The sequence below is a fragment of the Epinephelus fuscoguttatus genome, linkage group LG8 (assembly GCF_011397635.1).
Source record: "Epinephelus fuscoguttatus linkage group LG8, E.fuscoguttatus.final_Chr_v1".
NCBI classification, from domain to species: Eukaryota; Metazoa; Chordata; class Actinopteri; order Perciformes; family Serranidae; genus Epinephelus; species Epinephelus fuscoguttatus.
Window position 1 is genome coordinate 16,985,470 of NC_064759.1, and position 20,171 is coordinate 17,005,640.

Below are 20,171 nucleotides of genomic sequence, written 5' to 3' on the forward strand. Positions count from 1 at the left end.
AACATACTCAGATTCCTTGTATGTGTACAGACTTGGCCATGAAATTCTGATTCTGATTAGTGGCATGAGTCATTTTTCAAGCAAAAATGCCAAATATACGCAGGTTCCAGACTCTAATACTTGAGGATTTTACTGCTTTTCTTTATGGTATGTGATTGTAAACTGAGCCAGGTTTTGGATGGCTGGTCTGACAATACAAAACACTTTGAAAACCTTGATCTCAAAGAAATTGCTTTAGTATTTTACAGTTTCCAACATTTCTTAGACGAAACAATGATTATAAATGGATAATGAAGATAATCATTGACTACGGTTACATGCACAAATATTCAGTTTTTTTCCCTTATTTGGAGAAAAGACAATAATCCTACTAAGCTGTTTACATGACTGATGAACATGAATATTCCATGTATACTCCTGTTTACAAGCAGCCGTGCTTACTGTGATTAACGTGCCCTAATGTGTCGTTAATCACATCAAAATATGGAGAGTGGAACGGCTGGAGCTGCTGTCTTTTGTTTCTTTGCATCATAATATGATTTTTTCAAGGTTTTCCACCAGTGGCGGACTTTCAGTCCTTCAGCCACCTTCTTGAAAAGATCAGTGTTGCGATAATTGCACATATCTAAAAACCTGTTGATATCCAAGTCTTTTATAATGTTTAAAAGTAGAAGTGTTTCTTCTTCCAACCAGAAATGTTGGCTTTTCTTTTGAGCATGCATCTCTACCCCAGCCTTGCAAACTGTTAGTCTTTGTATGGCACATCCACATAGAGCCAGACAACAGACAACAGGCTGTGTGTCACAAACCCCAGTTGAGTTGCATATTCTGAATGTGCTGTATACATATCCAAAATGTTCTTAAAATCCAGATAATACTGGCATATCCCACATGTCTATTTCATTTGGATTTAGGCCTAATTCGAGATATTTGTTGTTTATATGACCTGTATCAAACTCAGAATATTGTCATATTCAGAATAATAATGGTATATTAGTGTGCATGTAAACACAGTTATTGCAGCCCCATATTGTCAGAATTACAGCCCAAAACTCAATTATTTCAAATCTCCAATATTAATCAGAGAAATATATTTGAGAATAGAACTATTTGAGAATGTACAGTAACACATTATCACTAATCAGAATTTTGGTTAATTAAATTTCTCTCAATTGAATTTAGGTTAGAGTATATTTTGTATCATCCTCATCTCATGTTGCATGTAAACGCTTTCTCTCTCTCTCTCTCTCTCTCTCTCTCTCTCTCTTGTTGCTCTTTGTCATCTCCCATGTCTGGTCGTCTGTGTTCCCCTCTCATCGACTAACTGTTGTCAAGGCAGCCTGAGCCCCATCTCTCATTGCCTCCTTCCCACCGGCCCGACATCTGCCTTTGTTAGTCAACATCATGGTGTGCTCCATCTTCAGCACCGTGCCATTCATCATAGGTCTCGCTTACTGTGCCAGCACCTGGGTTTTTGGAGAAGCAGAGCTGAGCTGTGAGGTGCAGTTTTGAGTCTTATTAGGGAGCTGTCAACTCTCTCCGCTGCTCTATCTGAGCCTCTCGCTCAGCCACTCACTTTCTCCTAGTTGATCCAAAACTGATCACCCCTGTCTGGTCCACCCTCAGACACTTCCTCTGTCTCTCTAGCTCTTTCTTCCTTTTTGTCTTTCACCCTCTTCTTCCTCTTAATGAGTGTAGATAGTACCTGTCTGCCTAATCATGACGGATAGTGAGAAGAAAAATGTTTGGTTTCATATAGAGGCTTGCCATTCTCCTTTTTCTCCTTTTCTCTGTCTCTGCCTATGCTCCTCTCATTTTCTTATCTTCCCTTCTCCTCTTTTCCTTCCCCTCTCATGCCTTCTCACCTTATTCTCTCCATCTGCCTGCCAGGTGGAGTACGATGGTCTGACAGGGCGTGTGGAGTTCAACAGCAAAGGTCAGAGGACCAACTACACCCTGCGGATCCTGGAGAAACACCGAGGAGGCCACAAAGAGGTCAGGAGTCACCTGTTATCACACAGCAGTCAGGTCACACTGCCCATAGGCTTTGGGTTAGTTACAGGTCACCCGTGATTTCACTGTGCTCGAGGAGGTGTTTAACACTGAGGTCAGCCTCATCGCAGGCTCCCCTGATAGCAGCCAAATATCTTTACTTTGGGATGTTGGTTTGATGTGTTTCACCTGTCGGTGCCGGAGTTTAACCTGCCATCAGATGTGGGTCATGTTGCAGCCGCAAATGCGTGTTAACATTTATTTTATCTCAAGGTTACAGGAATATATTAGCTGCTTGTGTTGTTCATCAGTTGAATTTCAAACGGTTGCAAGATTTTACAGCAGGTCTTTAGTATCGAGTCTGGGGAAAGTATTTTTTGTAGTCTTATGAATGTGTTTTGATGTTTGGACCTTTCCTGTCCCAGGCATTTTGTTTGTTGTTGTTTGTTTGTTGGATGTTGACTAGATGTTCTCTGATCTTTAAACATACATAAATGGCATTTTATTAATGGTTGGTTTATTTTCTTCCCATGCCTTCAAACAATGACATTAATTGGAGGGAATTAGTGCAATTGGCCTCAAGCTTAGTACAGAGTGTCATCAGCATTATATATACAGTCATCCTACTGTATAATGCTGTATATAATATTTACATGGAGGCTTAATACATTTATTTTTCTTTTGGTCTTGTATAGAACTGATTTCCTCAGGCTTAGTTTGCATTGGTTTCAGTGTCTTGTTTTCCTCTTGACCTTAACCTGATCAGGTCTTGCAGTTGACATATACTAAACTAATGTGGTCATGACGACAGCGCTGTTTCCTCTTTAGTTTGTGTGTTTTGACACGATGATTCTGAAACAATGAAATGTTATTACAGTGAACAGATTTTTCCAAGTACGCCTGCTCCTCTTCGACAATGCCCTGCAGTCTATTCACATTGTTATTGTACATATTTACATCAGGCATCTGAGCAGACAAGTCAAAATATCAGAAGGGTTTTATCATCATGGATATTATCATCTACCGCCTTTCAGTGGAACTGCATTGCAACAATGTGATCATATCGTGTTGTTGTTTTATAAAACCCTGTTGTTTATATGAATGAATCCAACCCCATTTGGGTATGTTTAAAGTGAGACTGATGCTGTCTCTTGAATCATATACTTAATGTTGTAGTATATTATATACTTACTTGTGTAATGCCGGAATTTTGACAGGGTAGTGTTCTAGGGCTGCAATGATTAGTCGACTAATCAATGACTATAAAATAGTCGATTAAAATAATCAGTGACTATTTTAGTAGTCAACTAATCAAATTGAGTCATTTTTCATAGAAAAGTACAATAAAAGTACCTCAAAATACTCTTATTGCAGCTTCTTACGTTCAAATATTGGCAGCGTTACACACTCTCCCATGATGGTGAACTAAAACCCTTTGGGATGAGTACGAAACAAGACATTAGATGACATCATTTTGGGGTTTGGGAGAGACAGACTGACATTTTTCAACATTTTAACACATTTTTCGATAAAATGATTAGTCGACTAATCAGAGAAATAATCGACAGATTAGTCGACAGTGTAAATAATCGTTAGTTGCAGCCCTATAGTGTTGTGTCAAACCAAACATGGCAGTTGTGCACTTACCGGAAATGAAGATTGCAAGATTTGCCAGCTTTTTTCTTCTGCTCCACGAATTGCAACCCAGCTTAGTATTACTGCCAGCATTTGACAAACAGTGATCACTCACCCAAATATATGTTTGCTGTATCTTCTGTATTTATTTATTGTATTAGAAATGGAAACAAACAAAAAACAAAAATGGTTGAAATATAACGTTACTGCTCATACAGCGTGGAGTTTGTGTCTGATACTGGCTGTCTCCATCACCAGCTGATCTACAAATATTGATAGCTGCTGCAAACACTAAACTCTTCCACAGTGAAGACGACCATTTAACACACCAGAGATGGGCGGATCAATACCAAAATATCGATACAATAAATACCACAGTTTATTTTGAAGATCAATCCTTGCGTCAATAAGATTGACACCAAAATAGGGTTTAGTTCTCTCCTCTACATTGAACGTGTTTGTGTTTCAAGAGTAAAACTGTCAAACAGCGTTCCATTGCCGCGGACACATCTAGTGAATGTGCTGTTGGCTTCTCTGCTGCTTTTCTGTTGTCTGCACTCAAACATGTGTTGGACATGCACAGCACACCACAGCGTGCCCCTGACCAGTTCAATCTGATAAATAATAGCAGTGATGGCCTAATGAAAGAGAAAAAGGAGGAGGAAGGAAATGCTTCAGCACACAGAGACAGAGTTCACTGGCAGTCTGTACAGAGAGGTTCAGATAGGAAATAGCCAGGTATACTGTAGTCAAATCAGACCCTTAACATTAGTTAATGTTACATTGTCAAACTATAATTGGTCATCATTAGCTGTTTAGCAGACTGATTATTCACCTCAGAAATAACGGCCTACCCTCCATGCAAGTTCACAAGCCACGTTTAATAATGAAAAGTGATCTATCAATATTGGTGATTCTGGCCCTTTTTTACTTGGTGTCTGATCAAAAACAATCTTTGTGGTATCACCCACCCCTAACGCACGTCCATACATTAAAAAGCTTATACCACAATACATGTTTCTTCAGTGCTTGAAGATAAAATATGCCACTGTTAGCTAGTTAGCAAGCTAACATTTGCAATTGCTTTATCGAGCTAGTTCAGGCAGTCAACTCGAGCTGCACTGATTCATACACACACGTCCTACATCACTGTCATCTACAAAACACACCCTCCCAAGTTGGTGGTCTATTTAAGCTGCAAAATCCTCCCAGCTCTTCCTTTGCATTGTCAATGCCACTGCTGCCCTGCATCAGTACTGCTGCTTGCTCCTTCAGCCCCACCTCCACCCCAGCATCTACCTGCAGGCTCTGGCTAGGGGGGGAATATTTCATTATCACTCCCCAATATCTCATGTAAACATATCTGGGAAAAGTGATGATGCTGGAGTCTAGACACCAAACTCTAACTATGTTCTGTTGTTGAAATAACATTTAAAGCGTGAGTTGTCTCCTCTCTGGTCGCCATTTCACAAATTTGAAATCTGTGGTCCTGTCCTTTACACTATGTAGGCAACATGGTAACTAAGGGTGAGAAGAGTCCAACGTTCCACACATAACTTTTTTGACCATTAGAAGTGCACCATCCAGGTACTTGTAGTTCACTGTATTTGGCTGTACTTCCCAATTTGAACCCACTTAAGCGATCTAAATAGCAAGTGTAAGTACAGGTATCAGATTTGAGACACAACATTTGTAACTTGCTGAATGGCAGCCATAACTGCCAATCTCAGGGTAGTCAAAAATGTTAAAACATTGACCAACAAAGCAAAATTTTGCAGACTTACTCAGTAATGTCAGTTTCATATCACTGTCTATGTAAACTTTGCTACCATGAGCTAACATATGTCACCTGGTCATATCCGACCAATTGAGGCTGTAGCAGCCAAACCACAGAGTGCATTGAATAACGCAAGTGTGCGTTTTATTGCTTAAGACTTCAACCTTTGATTTGAGAGAGCAATCTTGTCATTTCATCTTTGAAAAGTCTCATAGTCTCACTTTACAGTTTTTGTTCTACACATAAATTCCCTTTCATTCATTTTCCCGCAGCAGACCTCCCCTGTCAGTCTGGGCATTTCATCTTTTTGATGTACTAGTACCATGCCACAACACATTTGTTAAGGGTAGTTGGACAATGTGGGGAACCAAAATAAAACGTTGGCAGACCCAGCCAACGAGGTGTTTAGGACCCTTTTTGGTGGCGTTATTCTGTCAATACAGACTCCTCCAGTGAGCATTAAAAGGAAAGGTGTGGGAAGATAGAAACCAGAAATGCATTTCACCTGCATTTCAAAATCGAGATTAAATGAAGCATAAGTACACACATCACCGCAGATCCAGACTGAGGGAATTACATTGCGGTTCATTGACTGGAGGAAAACACTTTCTCCTCACCTTCCCTTAATACGTCTTGCTGGGCGCCGCTATAGGCCAAATGCCTCCCATGCTAACACTAAATACCACCTGATAACCACACGTACATCCCGACTTTAACTCTGTGGGAGAGTTCGGTTGCGATAATTAACATTTTAACTCTGCCCACCTCTCTGCGCAGCAGCAGCTACACTGTAGAGAAGACCATTCTTAAATGTCAGGGCAGGATAAAGAGTGTTACAGAAAAACTGTGATTCTGTCTGAGGAGTCATTACCTCTCCTTTGACCTATTGAAAGATGTACAGTAATATCTCCCAGAGAAATGCCTCTGTGAGCCTTGGTTCCACCCATGCATGCTGGTTAGGTCATAATCACACACTTATATACCTAAGTGACTTTACTGTCTACATAAAATGGAAATATGTGTGCTGTTTTTTATGTAATTTAAGAAAGGTGTTAGTAAATGAAAATAGACATAGCTATGAAACTCCTGATTATGAATGCTTTTATTTTTTTCTTGCCATCTTGTCGCGGCTCATTACTCTGCCTGTACACAGTAGTGGTGTTTTCGTTGTGTTTTACAATGCAAGGTATGTGTATGGCTCCACTGGGGGCAATTAAATCAACATGCATATACAGTGTGTAAGGGTATGATACCAAAGCAAAGCATAAAATATACAACATGCAAAGGTACTCTATAAAATAGACCAATAGTCTTAATACATTCACTGAAATACTTATTTGCTCTAGATGGTGTGTGACCTACAGCAACAGAACAGTTGCACAGATTTTCTCTTGCTTTCTCTCCTCTGTTAGATCGGGGTCTGGTACTCCAACAACACCCTGGCAATGAACTCCACCAGTCTGGATATCAATGTCTCAGAGACGCTGGCAAACAAGACGCTCATTGTCACCACCATACTGGTAAGGTCGTCGTTACCTTCTGGACCACCGCGCTGGTGAGGTCAGAGTTGTTTTCGTGTTGCTGCGCAGGCTGTGCTGCAGCTCATGCTGTGTTGTGGTCTGTTACTGCTAATTTTGCTGTCACTGTTAGCTGTCATAGAAACTGACAGAGCGCTGAGAGAGATGTGTTGCTAAATTCAAACTGCCAACATCCTGGTTTGGTCTGATAATGTCGGAACACAACAAGTTGTCTCCTTCTGGTTTCCATATGAGTAATGTTGTATCAGAAAATCAATAAATCCCTTACATGATGCTGCTCCATCATCTTCGCCTCAGTGTAGACGTGTAAAAACACCAGATACAGTAAATCCCCTGCACCACACTGTGCTATAATATAACATCAAATAAGCTTTAATGGCTGAATGCTGATGTTATGTATTTGTCAAATCTTTAGTACATGCTATTTAATATTACATTGGTAAGAAAACAACATAGAAAAGATAAATGATCACAAGAACAGTTAATCTTAAACAACACAATCATTTAAAACATAAAATAGCAAAGAAATGGTAGAACAGAGAGTGTTTTCTCGTTTCTTTGTGGCAAGCATACATAATTTGCAGCGAGAGATTTTGCTGTTTTCTCCCAGGCTGTACATAACTTTACTCTTGTTTATGTGCTGTGGGATCTCTGGCAATATATGCTAGCTTTATGAAATTATTTTTTCCTTTAGGTCAGTATATTTAGTACACTTACTGAAAAAGACAGGCTCTGTTCTTATAATGAAAACACAGCCTGTCTTCTCTTGGCAACTTTGTCCGCGTCTACCTATTTCAATGGCCAGACTGTGGTCACATCCCTCTGTCCTCTTGGCTCTCTCTCTAACATCTGCAGCCATTTTACTTATTTTAAAGGAGCTCTCCAGCAACTTAGTATTGGACTTCCACAATGGTTCTTTCTCACAAGAGACAGATTAAAAGAAGAATGGTCTAAATTGTTTCTGCAGAAGCCGGGGAGATATCCTGACTTTCAGACCAAAGTATTGCTCAAGCTCCAAAAATGCTGAATCCCACTATTCCCATGATGCAGCTGTATATAATCTTTTTGTTAGACTCTCCCAGCCTGGTTTAGTCCCATGTCTTTAAAACTCAGTGCACCCAGTTTACAGGCTTTCCAGCACAACTGTTCTGGCAAACGAGTAGTACTTTCCAATGTGTATAACTGATGGAATTACTTTAAAGGAATACTTCACCAATGAAATGACCATTTGTTAGTCAGTGATTCGTGCTGTGTTACCTTGAATTCCTGAAGAAAACTTTGTTTTTCTAGTGAGCTTCCATGGAAGACAGCACACATATTGATTTACTGGGGACCACATTTAACAGCAGCAAACCTGTATGAAAACATCTGGTTACAAACACTCACAGATCTCATGCACTATAATCCAGGTCTTATTCATCCAGTCGTATGCTCTTTTTTCCTGGAGGCACACAAGAAAAACTAAAAACCCCACTGTGAAAAGTTGTGGATGGTACCAATGAAACCGTTCCGTACCGTCCCCATTTTTGGTCCCCCCTCTGTTGGAGTATCTAGCACACAGATCTGCTACTAAAAGGTGGAGCTGTGAACACTGCAGTTCGTTAAGCGGACGGTCACTCTGCTCAGCGCTGAGTTGTGGCTGATTTTGAGGCTCATGTAACCACTGTTCATACCGTGGAGAGTTTTACATATATTAGTAAACTGTAACTATGAAAATAAAGGATGTTTGTGTGAGAAAAATAACTGAATTCACCGGACCAAATGCCGGCAACCTCTAAGGTGAAGCGTTTACTTGTGATGTTACTCAGTGTTTGAGTTGACGACATGACTTCATTAGCACACCTTAAATTTAACCTGACCACTTTGACCATTACTTTAGTTTTTATTGTCTTCTTGAATGACAGACTCTTTTAGTGATGAGTGGATCTTCAAGTGTTTAAAAATATATATTAAGTTTGTCTAGATTTAGTGAATCCTCCCTTGGAGAAAAGAAAGCGTCATGGAGCGTCATTCCTGTGGGCTCCAGCAACACTAAACACCTGAGCTTGCCTTTAAAGGACTAAATGCACAAACACGCTATTATTAAATATCCCATGGAGAGTGACTCTCACTGCAGCCTGTTCTATTTATTCTGAAAATGTCAGTGTGCAACCCTGTTTTGTGGAAGGTAAACGAAGTGCAGACTGATATAGGAGGAAATACAGTGAGTGCTGGACAGAGCAGTGAGTGACAACAACATTTTCAACAACTTTCATTCACTTTCTTGCCAAGAGTTAAATGAGAATATCAATACCAATCTCATGTCTGTACAATATGAAGCTACAACCAGTTAGCTTAGCTTAGCACAAAGACTGGACTGCACTGATTAAACAGTCAAGCTATGATAATTAAAGGGGTGCTATGTGATGTTCAGAGGATTTGAGTTGTCTGGACATGGTTCTCAACATGGAGGTGGGTGAGCTGGCAGCTGGTAGCTAGCAGCTAATGGTGCTAACTCCATGAACAGCACCTTTGCAACACGATTTCAGCAGTATTAACTGTATGAGAGCAGTGTGAAGCAGCAGTGAAGAGCCAGCCAGTGGGATCGACACATTCACGAACACGCATGTACGGCCATGACCACAACAAACCAGCCAGAAGCTTGTTACAGTACACACAGAGGTAGTGTTACATTATCCTCTCCTCAGGATGCCATTACTCAACTATATCTTGACATGGCAAATAGTGGTTAGTTGCTATATTAATGCTCTGAATGTCGCATACAGAACCTTTAATTAGTGAGATTTAGAAGTGGTGTAGGTGGATTATGTTAACATCGGATAGAGCCAGGGTAGCAGCTTCGCCCTGTCTCCCAGACTGAGTATGAAAGTGGCATTGATCTTCTCATCACTCTCTGCCAGAAAGCAAATTTCCCAAATTGTTGGACTACTTATTATTGGCATAACAGCTAATTTCTTACAATAGAAATCCCTGTTTTTCAATCATGTGCCCAATACATTTCAGTCAGTAATCCGTCCTCTTAGTTTTGGATTGAACCCCCTCATGTTTCTCCCCATGCTCAGGAAAACCCATATGTGATGCGCAGAGACAACTACCAGGATTTCCAGGGCAACGACCAGTATGAGGGCTTCTGTGTCGACATGCTGAAGGAGCTGGCAGACATCTTGAAATTCTCCTTCAAGATCAAGCTGGTGGATGACGGGCTGTATGGGGCTCCAGAGCCCAACGGCTCTTGGACCGGCATGGTTGGAGAGCTAATCAACAGAGTGAGTGTACTCTCCCCCTCCCTCCCTCTGTCTCACACACACCAGAAACATGCTCAAATGTTCTAACCCGTGTGTCTGCAAACAGAAACTTATGCTGAACACACATGCATGCACGCACACATCCACACTATCGCTCACGCTGTAGCCCCAAACCACAACTCTGCTGTAACTTCCCATGTCTCAAATTGCCCTCAGAGGGGAGTAAGACTCTTATCTAGGACAAAAGCTGACTTGATAATTCCCCAAAAGAGAGTGGTAGCATTGCCTAAAATTGTCTGCACCATCTTTCCTCGCAGTAGCCCTCCTCGTTCCAAGTCTGTCCCCCCTCTTTCTCTGCCTGTCCAGGCCTAGTGCGCCTCTGACAGACACTCTGGTTGAAGCAGGCTAATGAGAGCCCCTCTTTGCTTAATTACCATACGGTATACTTCAATTAACAGACTGTGGTCCCTGTGTGAGGCCTGCCACACTGGTGCTCCCCCAGCTCTCCACGCTTCCTCTCCCTCCATGCTCTCCCCACTGCCTGATCACTCAGCTCTAATTAGCGGCCCATGTTCATCAATTAGCTTTTAATGGAAGAGATGGAGGGGAGGCAGAGCGACCAGAGACCTGCAAGGTTTTGTACAGGTGGAAAGACCAGCCACCTTGTGCTTACTTGCAATTAGCCTAATTTGGACGGTAGATAATGTGTGAGTGTGCGTGCCAGAGGGTAAGAGACTGAGTGCATGTCTGTATGTTTTTCCAAATGTGTTGTCAAGTGCCATAGTCAAACTTCATTTTTCATTCGGGAAATCAACATTTTGTACAAACAGAGCTCTCATCTACCCAGTGCTGCCTCAAGTGTCGTTCTATTTTTGCGCACTTACCTGACCACTTGTCGTTTTTCTCCCTGACTCTTCTCCACTGCCTCTCTCTTTCTCTCGCCTCCACTGCTATCTGCCCTCCTATCTCTCTTTGTCAATCCTACAGAAAGCAGACCTGGCCGTAGCAGGCTTCACCATCACGTCAGAGAGAGAGAAAGTTATCGACTTCTCTAAGCCGTTCATGACCCTGGGGATCAGCATCTTGTACAGAGTTCAACTGGTGAGGGTGTTATCTGGGGCCGCAGGGCGTCCGCTGGGTGATACTCACTACAGATCTTGTATTGGATTTCATTTCTTTTGTTGGCGCTGCTTTTAAGCTGGCAGGGTCATACAGAAGATGACGGGCTACACTTGTTTGAAGATTCTTAAGGAGTCAGACTGAATATTACATAAGAGTTGATCTCATCTTTGAAGCCGAGGATTGTATTTGTGTAGTATGCTGCATGCTGCATTCACTCTGTCTACAGTGAAATTTATAGGTGTAATTTAAATTGCCCAATAAGTCAGCGCTCTGTAACTGGGTAACAGTGGTGGCTTTACATTGCTAATGAGGTTTTGGGTCTAAGCCAAGTATGCTTCAGCAGTAGGCATTGTGAAACGGAGCATTTATGGATTGTAGCATTAGCGTATCAAAGCACTGCAGACTTAGTATCAGCGTGCAATGAAGGACACTGCCCTCCTGTGGTGCAGAGGGGACATTCCCTGCCTGCTGAGACATGACACCTTGTTTTCTAACACACTGTACCCTCCTGTCTGTCTGTCACTGTCTGTCTCTTCTGCTCCATCCATCTCTCTCCTTCTCTTTCTCCCCTTCCTCTTTTCTCTCTAAACCAGGGTCGGAAGCCGGGTTACTTCTCCTTCCTCGATCCCTTCTCTCCAGCTGTCTGGCTCTTCATGCTGCTCGCCTACCTGGCTGTCAGCTGTGTGCTCTTCCTGGCTGCAAGGTCAATACATTACATCACACACTGTACCCACTGTCTGCAGCTCTATTGCCATTTATCTTGTTGAACATGAGTCGCCTGCCATATATCGTAATTTCTTACCTTATACGCCCTCCTGCAGAATGATTGACAGGGATCGAAATGACTTATTGGCAGTGACATGAATGATGTGACAGAGGTGCATTTCTGTACTGCAGTTTGACCCCAAGGTCATTCCACTGTACCTGCGTTTCCCCACCAGGCTGAGCCCCTATGAGTGGTACAACCCTCACCCGTGTCTGCGAGAGCGCAGGGACATGTTGGAGAACCAGTACACGCTGGGAAACAGCCTGTGGTTCCCTGTGGGAGGCTTCATGCAGCAGGGATCAGAGATAATGCCTAGAGCCCTGTCCACCAGATGTGTTAGTGGTGTGTGGTAAGTGACAGTTGTGTTTTTATTAAGTCCCTCTTCACCCAAAAGTGTGTTTTGAGTGAAGTGCGGAATGGTGTGTGTGCAGTTTGACACGAGTCTGCTGAAGGGGGAGTTTCTCTGTGCTAAATCTGTGTTCAGACGTGGTCATACAAGCATGATTTTGTTGCATCCCAGCTAGTTTGGAAGCTGGTCATGATCCAGTATGCAACTCAAGCTTCCAGTGCACATACACTGAGAGGAGACTGTCAGTGAAGTCGGAGCATTCAGCAAAAACAAATTTGGAAGTAAAAATTATTTGCATGTTGGTAGATTCCAGATTTTTTAAACTTTAAGAATTGTGTTAAATTTGTGTTGAACATTGTTACATATTGGTTATATATTTAATTAAAATGTCGCCACATTAATGATATTAAAATGCACAAAGTCAGAGGTTTAAGTGCTAAACAAAAAGAAATGCTAAAATGGTAGAAACAATTTAGATAAAACATTAATACTGTAGTAATAAAACAGTAATAAAATACAATAGAGACACATTAAAATTATAAAATGGCTAGAAGACAAGGTTATGATAGAACAATTCAACAGGACGGGGTAGTAAATACAGATTACAGCAAGAAGTCCAAGCCATGCAAATGAGTCTTTAAACAAAGTATATTAACAGAATCAGCCATTTTGATAATACGTATATATACTAAACTGTTCCAGATTTTAAAGGCATACTAAGCAGAGTTTGTCACTTACTGTTTGTAAACACAACAGTTAAACTTGGCCCCTCTTCCTCGGCTCAGTGAGACTGAGAGAGCAGCAGTGGTCAAGCGAATCAGAGGGAGCGGCGTTAATGAGAACAAAGCAGTGACTCAGAGAAATAACACATTACTCTCTGATTGTTTCATGGCGGTTACATTCTAAAGCACAAATAAAAACACCCACACCTCAGCACAACCCCAGAGGAAGGTGCTACATTGCTGGATTTTTGTGTGAATTTAGCTGAAGCGCATGCCTCATCCTGCCCGGCTGGCTTCTTTGCCCTGTGTTTGTGGCTCCACCTCGCCCTCGATGAAACAGACACAGCGAGCTGCAGCTCACACCTACAGAGCAGACGAGAGAGAGACGGAGACAGTGGTGTATCCTGGTCCCGACCTCACGCTGCTGTTGTCTGGGCTTGCACACCACTACCCAAAGGCTGACACCCAGACATGTCTTGAACAAACCAAAATAGGAAGAAAATAAGGATAAACAGACAGAGGACACCATCACCACCACACACTTCTAGTGAATCATAAGTGACTTTTGTGTGAGTCTATATATTGTTTTCTTTAGTTCACTGGTAACCAGTTTCCTCTTGAAAAACCTGCGTTGTTTCCTCAGGGTTGCTTTCTACGGCAGCACACCCGCTGTTTGAGATAATAGCATTTACATTTAAAGCATATAGCTGACATATCGCTCATAAGTTTCAGTCCCCTGAGCACCATGCAAACAATACAAAAATGCTAAGTTCACAGAAATGCTGTACTACAGTAGCCTGATGATATTCCTGTGGCAACACAGTGACTGTGAAAGAGACTCACGCACAGTAAAGAAATAATAATCGCTAAGAGCTAAGGAGATAAAGGGAAGAGGAAGACAGGAAGAGCAAATTACACTGAGGTGAGCAAGATACGGGATAGGGGGATATTATTAAGTAAATGATGTTCTCCTTGAAGAAAGTTTTGAGACACGCAGGAAAGGTCACAAGAGTGTCCCATCTTTGAGGGTTGTGGGTGTAGAATATTATCAGAAACCCTGAGTGCCTTTTCGTACTGACGCTCAGGGTTGGGTGTTAAGATGATCAATACTGTGAGACAATATATATTTGGGAATGTTTACTGTACTCTCATCTCTGGGAATATTAGGTCATTGTGGGCTTTGTTGCAGATCAATGAGCAGGACTAATTTATAGTAATATTGGATTTTTATAATGATTTTCAGTGGAATAAAATATCTTAATTTGTCAAGTGTTTTCAGACATTTTCCAGGCAATTTACTACATCATCACATGCATCATGATGCAATCCTACTCCTAATCAATCATCTTATAAATGCAGATGATTTGAATAATCTATAATGTGCTACCATATTGGCTCACAGTATGGCATTGATTTTGATATCAAGTATAATGCTAACAAGAGTAATATTGTGATCATTATAAGTAAAGACAAAAATTTGTATTTCCTGAATTATTATCTGGTATTGCTCTGAAAATGTGTAATGAGATTAAATATCCCAGCCATCATTTTGTCAATGATTTATCAGATAATAGTGATGCAAACTGTATGTGCAAGATAATATGCTTGTTTGTAAGTTCTGCATTTAGCTTTATTTACAGCCATTGTACCCCACAGTATACTGCCCACCTGTGGCGTTCCTATGGGAAGAGCAACATGCAGAGAATTAACATCCTGTAACGATGGTACTAGACTGCTTCTTAAACTTCCGTGATGGTGTAGTGCCAGCCAAATGTTCGTAAATGGTGGTGTGTCTAGATGCTCTGCCATAGTATTAAATTTTATATACCGATATATGTGCAGGCTGTCTGTGTAAGGAGAGGATTATTCCGGCCTTGGCCATCACTGAGTTAGAGCTTGGTGAGTTCTTTCATTCAGACTGTGGAACCTGTGGCACTCCAGTTTGTATGTGGGTGCAGTTATCTGAAGGTTACCTTTGCATTTCTGTGTATTTACTGTTTTTTTGGGGGTTTTTTTGTATTTTTGTGTAAACGAGGCATTGCGATGGTTCCTGCAGGACGTGGAAGTCATATGCCCCAGCTGTAATCAGCTGACAGCGGCAGATCATCGTTTTTGTGAATCACAAACCAATCAGAGCCCATTCTCACATCAAGGCGGTCCATTTGAATATAACCTCCTACTCACTGATCCCTGCCACACACTGCTGCTGCCAGCAAAGCTTTGCCTCCACCACCCTCCAGCCTCCAGCCTTTCTTAAGTCCTAACATGGCTCAAAGGTCAAAATGGTATTTAATGACTTGCTACGGGCCCACTCTTGTATACCTGGGTTTTTTTGTTTTTGTTTTATGCATTGCACTCCTAGTTTTGGCTTAGCATGCTGCCTGTTAAATCCAGGGAGCATCTTACGAGCAGAGCCATCTGTGCCAAGCTCAACTGTATTTCCAGCGTTTTTTTGTTCTTATTATTACATGTATCAATTGTGCGATCCAGAAACTGCATACACCATTATAAATGTTTGTATCCATATCAGTCACCCCTGCTCACCCTTACCACATGTCTCTCCCCCATCTCTCTGCCTCACAGGTGGGCGTTTACTCTGATCATCATCTCCTCCTACACGGCCAACCTGGCAGCCTTCCTGACTGTCCAGAGGATGGAGGTTCCCATCGAGTCTCCGGACGACTTGGCCGACCAGACCAACATCGAGTACGGCACCATCCATGGAGGGAGCACCATGACCTTCTTCATGGTACGACCCACTGCAGCAGCCAGTGTTTGTCTTTGTGTGTGTTTGTATCTGTGCTTACATGTGTTGATTTTAATGGCAGTTGATTTTACTCTAGGATCTGACAGTTTCATGAGTTGCCTTTATGGTGCCAATTTTTCTAAAGTTTTTGCGTTTTGTGTGCATATGTGATTTAGTGCACCTTTTTTGTCTTTATTGCCGTGCCTAGAGTGAGTTGTTGTCCCCATATTTGCGACTATATCTCTGAGTTCCGCTGTTGTTTTCTTTATGGCTGTTTGTGTTAAGTGGCTGACTGCCTGTGTTTGCTTATGAGAGCGCTCGCAGCATCTGTGTCGGCATCTGTGTTTGTCATAGAACGGTGTGTGTGTGTGTGTGTGTGTAGGTGTGTTTGCATGTGGGAGTGTGTGTAGGTGAGTGTATAAAAGATATGTATTTGTTTATTTGTGTGCATGCATGGGAAATGGCTGCATGCCAAATTGTGAGTCTGTGTGTTTTGCATTCTCGTGGTGTTTGTCCATATTGAGGATATAAGAAAGAGTGCTCTATGTTTGCCTACATAAGCCAGTTTCAGTGCTACAGTACATTACCCCACTCAATGCCTAATCCACACAAACACACACACACGCACACATACAATACACACCGGCATTATTACACACAGATGCCGCCCTCTCTACTCTTTCCTTTCTTCTCGCACACTGAGATGCAACATGTAATTGTACACTTTAAACACTTAATCCTGTTTTAGAGCTTACCATATTTTGCTAAGTGCTGAACCACCTCCTGTGTGCTGATTTACCTCCATCTGTATGAAAGATGATGCATCAGCTATGCCATGAGCGAATAATCTGTTGCCTTGATTCATGTTGCTTTATTCCCCTCTACTCTCCCCTCTCCTTTTTACGTCTGTTTGCCATTGATGTTTTACTCTGCCTGTCATTATTCACACTCTGTGCTACGTATACTTCCCTCCCTGTTTATCGAGGATGCATCTCTCTCTTTTTGTTTTTACCATCTTCCCCCTTTCATTTTTATCGACCTCCATTTCATTTCTGCTTCAAAGACAGATGATAGGACACGTTAGGAACCCGAGTGTACAAACACACATCTGTAATCAGTGTTTAAAGGAATACCTCACCCGCAAAATGCCTATTTGTTTATCAATTACTCATGCGTGTTATTTTGAAATGGTGAAAAAAAAAAACAGTTTTTCTCACATGCCTCCATGGTGAACAAAGAATCCAAAAAAGGCACACATTTTTCATGAATTAAAGTAAACAGGGTCCGTGTTTAACAGCAGCAAAACTATATCAAAACATCTGTTTACAAGCTCTCACACAGCCCGTGCAGTGTAATCCAAGTCTCATTTATACAGTCGTATGCTCAAACACATGCATTTTCACTAAAATGTTCTATATGTATTCTAATATTCTAAAACATGTCTCATGCACGGCTTAGTAGCCAGCCTGGGCACACGCATGTGTTTAAACTCTGTACATGCTCAGGGTGCTATTTGTAGGTGGAAGTGTTTTAATTATAACATTTTAGTGCAAATGCATGTGTTTAGGAAATACTGAGCATATGACTGGATGAATGAGACTTTGATTATACCTCACGACTTGTGTGAGTGTCTGTGAACAGCTGTTTTGACGTAGTTTTGCCGTTGTTGAATGTTGCTCCCTGTGACCTTAATTCATTATAACTTATTTAAAAATAAGTATTCAATTAAGTAATTATTGAAATAAAGTTTATCTGTATCCCCAGTGCTTCTGAATATAACAAAAAATGTCATGTTTTGCAATCCTGAGTCTCAAAAAACTAAAGATAGGCAGCGATATTCACCTGATGTTTCATCTGTTCTGGTGTAATCTTTTCTGGTTTAAGTGTTAAACCACTGGGACTACATCTGTCACTTCTGTTTGCCCAACAGCGCCTCAATATAGCTTAGTTTGTTCCAAGAACATGGCACGTCTCTGCAGATACAGTCACACAGAACTGCCGCCGCTTTAGAGGTGCTTGTGGGGATATTTTTGACGTTTGCAGTTTGTTTCCCCCTCCGTTTACTCTTTATGCTGAGCAAAGATCATTTCCTGCTGGTTCTAGCTCCATACAGGGCACACAGATACATCACCAAACCATCACCAAAATCATATGCAAACCTTAACTAAGGTTTTAGTTGTCTGAACTTAACCAAACTTTAACCAAAGAGCTGACAGAGAATATATGAGGATTTTGAAGCACAAATATAACGTGATAGGTTTAGGGACATTATTTAGATCATAAGACACTTAACCTCTCTCGCCAACTACATTGGGAATGTAGTTACATGTCATTTAATAATTATGTTTATACACTTTGAATACGCTCTTTTACAGATTTAATCACTCAGAAACACTGACTAAAGAGCTTGTTTCCTTTTGTGTACGGTGACATTCAACATATTTAAAGCTAATACTGCATACTCACTTTTTCCTACATAGAAGGGACTGTTTCTGAGGATTGGGGAGATGGATAAACCCATGATGAGGAAGTTTAAATACTGTTTAAGATATTCCGCAACAAGTTGCTCAGCTCCACACATCTACTGACTAAACATGACAGTGATTCAAATTGAAGAGTTTATAATAGACCAATGATGCCAAATTTCCTGAGGGGATCATAAACTTTCTTTATTTTAATTGAATCTGCTCAGCTTATCTTATCTTTGAAGCTCACACAGCAATCACAGGTGAGAACAGATAGATATACTGTTTTGATGCTGAAACAGTTTCTGTTTATCATCTTAAATGTAGTTTTCTTAATGAGTATCAGTCCTCCGCTATATATTTGGTAGTATTCATTTATTCCAGCTTTTATCTTTCTATGACCACTGTAAACGAAGTAGCGACCTGACTTTCAGCTGCATTTTTTACCCCAATTTATTCTTGCTTATAGACGGAAGTGTTTTATATTGTAAGGTTTTATCGAAAATGCATGTGTTTGCAAAGTACTGAGCATCCCACTGGATAAATGAGACTTGGATTTTACAGCATGAGTTGTGTGAGTTTGTAATTGGATGTTTTGATATAGTTTTGCTGTTATTAAACATGGTCCCCAATGATTTCAATCAATGAAGAATATTTGCCTTTTTTGCATTCTCCATTCACTGCGGGGGCATGAAAGAAAAACAAAGTTTTCTTAATGAATTTAGCGCAACATGATGTGAGTGATTGATGTACAGATGATCATTTTGTGGGTGAAGTATTCTTTTAATTCTCACGCTTGTGTTCCCTTTCTTCTGCAGAACTCACGTTACCAGACCTACCAGAGGATGTGGAACTACATGAACTCCAAGCAGCCCAGTGTATTTGTAAAAAGCACAGAGGAGGGCATCGCCCGCGTGGTCAACTCCAAGTATGCCTTCCTGATGGAGAGCACCATGAACGAGTACCACCGCGGCCTCAACTGTAATCTCACACAGATAGGAGGCCTGCTGGACACCAAGGGCTACGGCATCGGCATGCCATTGGGTAATAACACTGAATCGTTCATAATTTTTCAAACAAACTTACATTACAATGTGCTTGTTGCAACTGATGATGTAGTAACTATCATAACATTTTAATAACTTGAAAATGTAGAACATGTCCTACATTCTATTTTTTTCATTTGCAATGCTGTATACATTAATTAATATTACTTTATATACACTCACCAGCCACTTTTTTGGTACACCTTGCTAGTACCGGGTTGGACCCCTTTTGCCTTCAGAACTGCCTTAATTCTTGGTGGCATAGATTCAACAAGGTGCTGGAAACATTTCTCAGAGATTTTGGTTCATATTGACATGATAGCATCACACAGTTGCTGCAGATTTGTCGGCTGCACATCCGTGATGTGAATCCCCCTTTCCACCACAACCCAAATGTGCTCTATTGGATTGAGATCTGGTGACTGTGGAGGCCATTGGAGTACAGTGAACTCATTGTCATGTTCAAGAAACCAGTTTTAGATGATTTGAGCTTTGTGACATAGTGTGTTATCCTGCTGGAAGTAGCCATCAGAAGATGGGTACACTGCACACACATACTCAGGTACCCTGTGGCGTTTAAATGATGTTCAGTTGGTACTAAGGGGCCCAGAGTGTCCCCTTGGTGTCCCCCCCACACGATTATACCACCACCACAAGCCTGAGTCATTGACACAAGGCAGGATGGATCCATGCTTTCATGTTGTTTATGCCAAATTCTGACCCTACCATCTGAATGTCGCAGCAGAAATTGAGACTCATCAGACCAGG

General features: G+C 41.3%; 1 protein-coding gene across 2 annotated transcripts in view; it reads left to right on the forward strand.

Annotated features, from left to right (window-relative positions):
* The window catches only part of grik5 (glutamate receptor, ionotropic, kainate 5), a 112,552-nt gene that overhangs the window by 77,818 nt on the left and 14,563 nt on the right, over window positions 1–20,171 (forward strand). For both annotated transcript variants that reach the window (XM_049583825.1, XM_049583826.1), the window contains exons 10-17: window positions 1,891–1,995; window positions 6,817–6,924; window positions 10,005–10,208; window positions 11,175–11,288; window positions 11,903–12,012; window positions 12,251–12,424; window positions 15,730–15,895; window positions 19,176–19,401. In XM_049583825.1, the coding sequence (XP_049439782.1) occupies window positions 1,891–1,995; window positions 6,817–6,924; window positions 10,005–10,208; window positions 11,175–11,288; window positions 11,903–12,012; window positions 12,251–12,424; window positions 15,730–15,895; window positions 19,176–19,401 (1,207 nt within the window). The remainder of the gene's footprint in view (window positions 1–1,890; window positions 1,996–6,816; window positions 6,925–10,004; window positions 10,209–11,174; window positions 11,289–11,902; window positions 12,013–12,250; window positions 12,425–15,729; window positions 15,896–19,175; window positions 19,402–20,171) is intronic.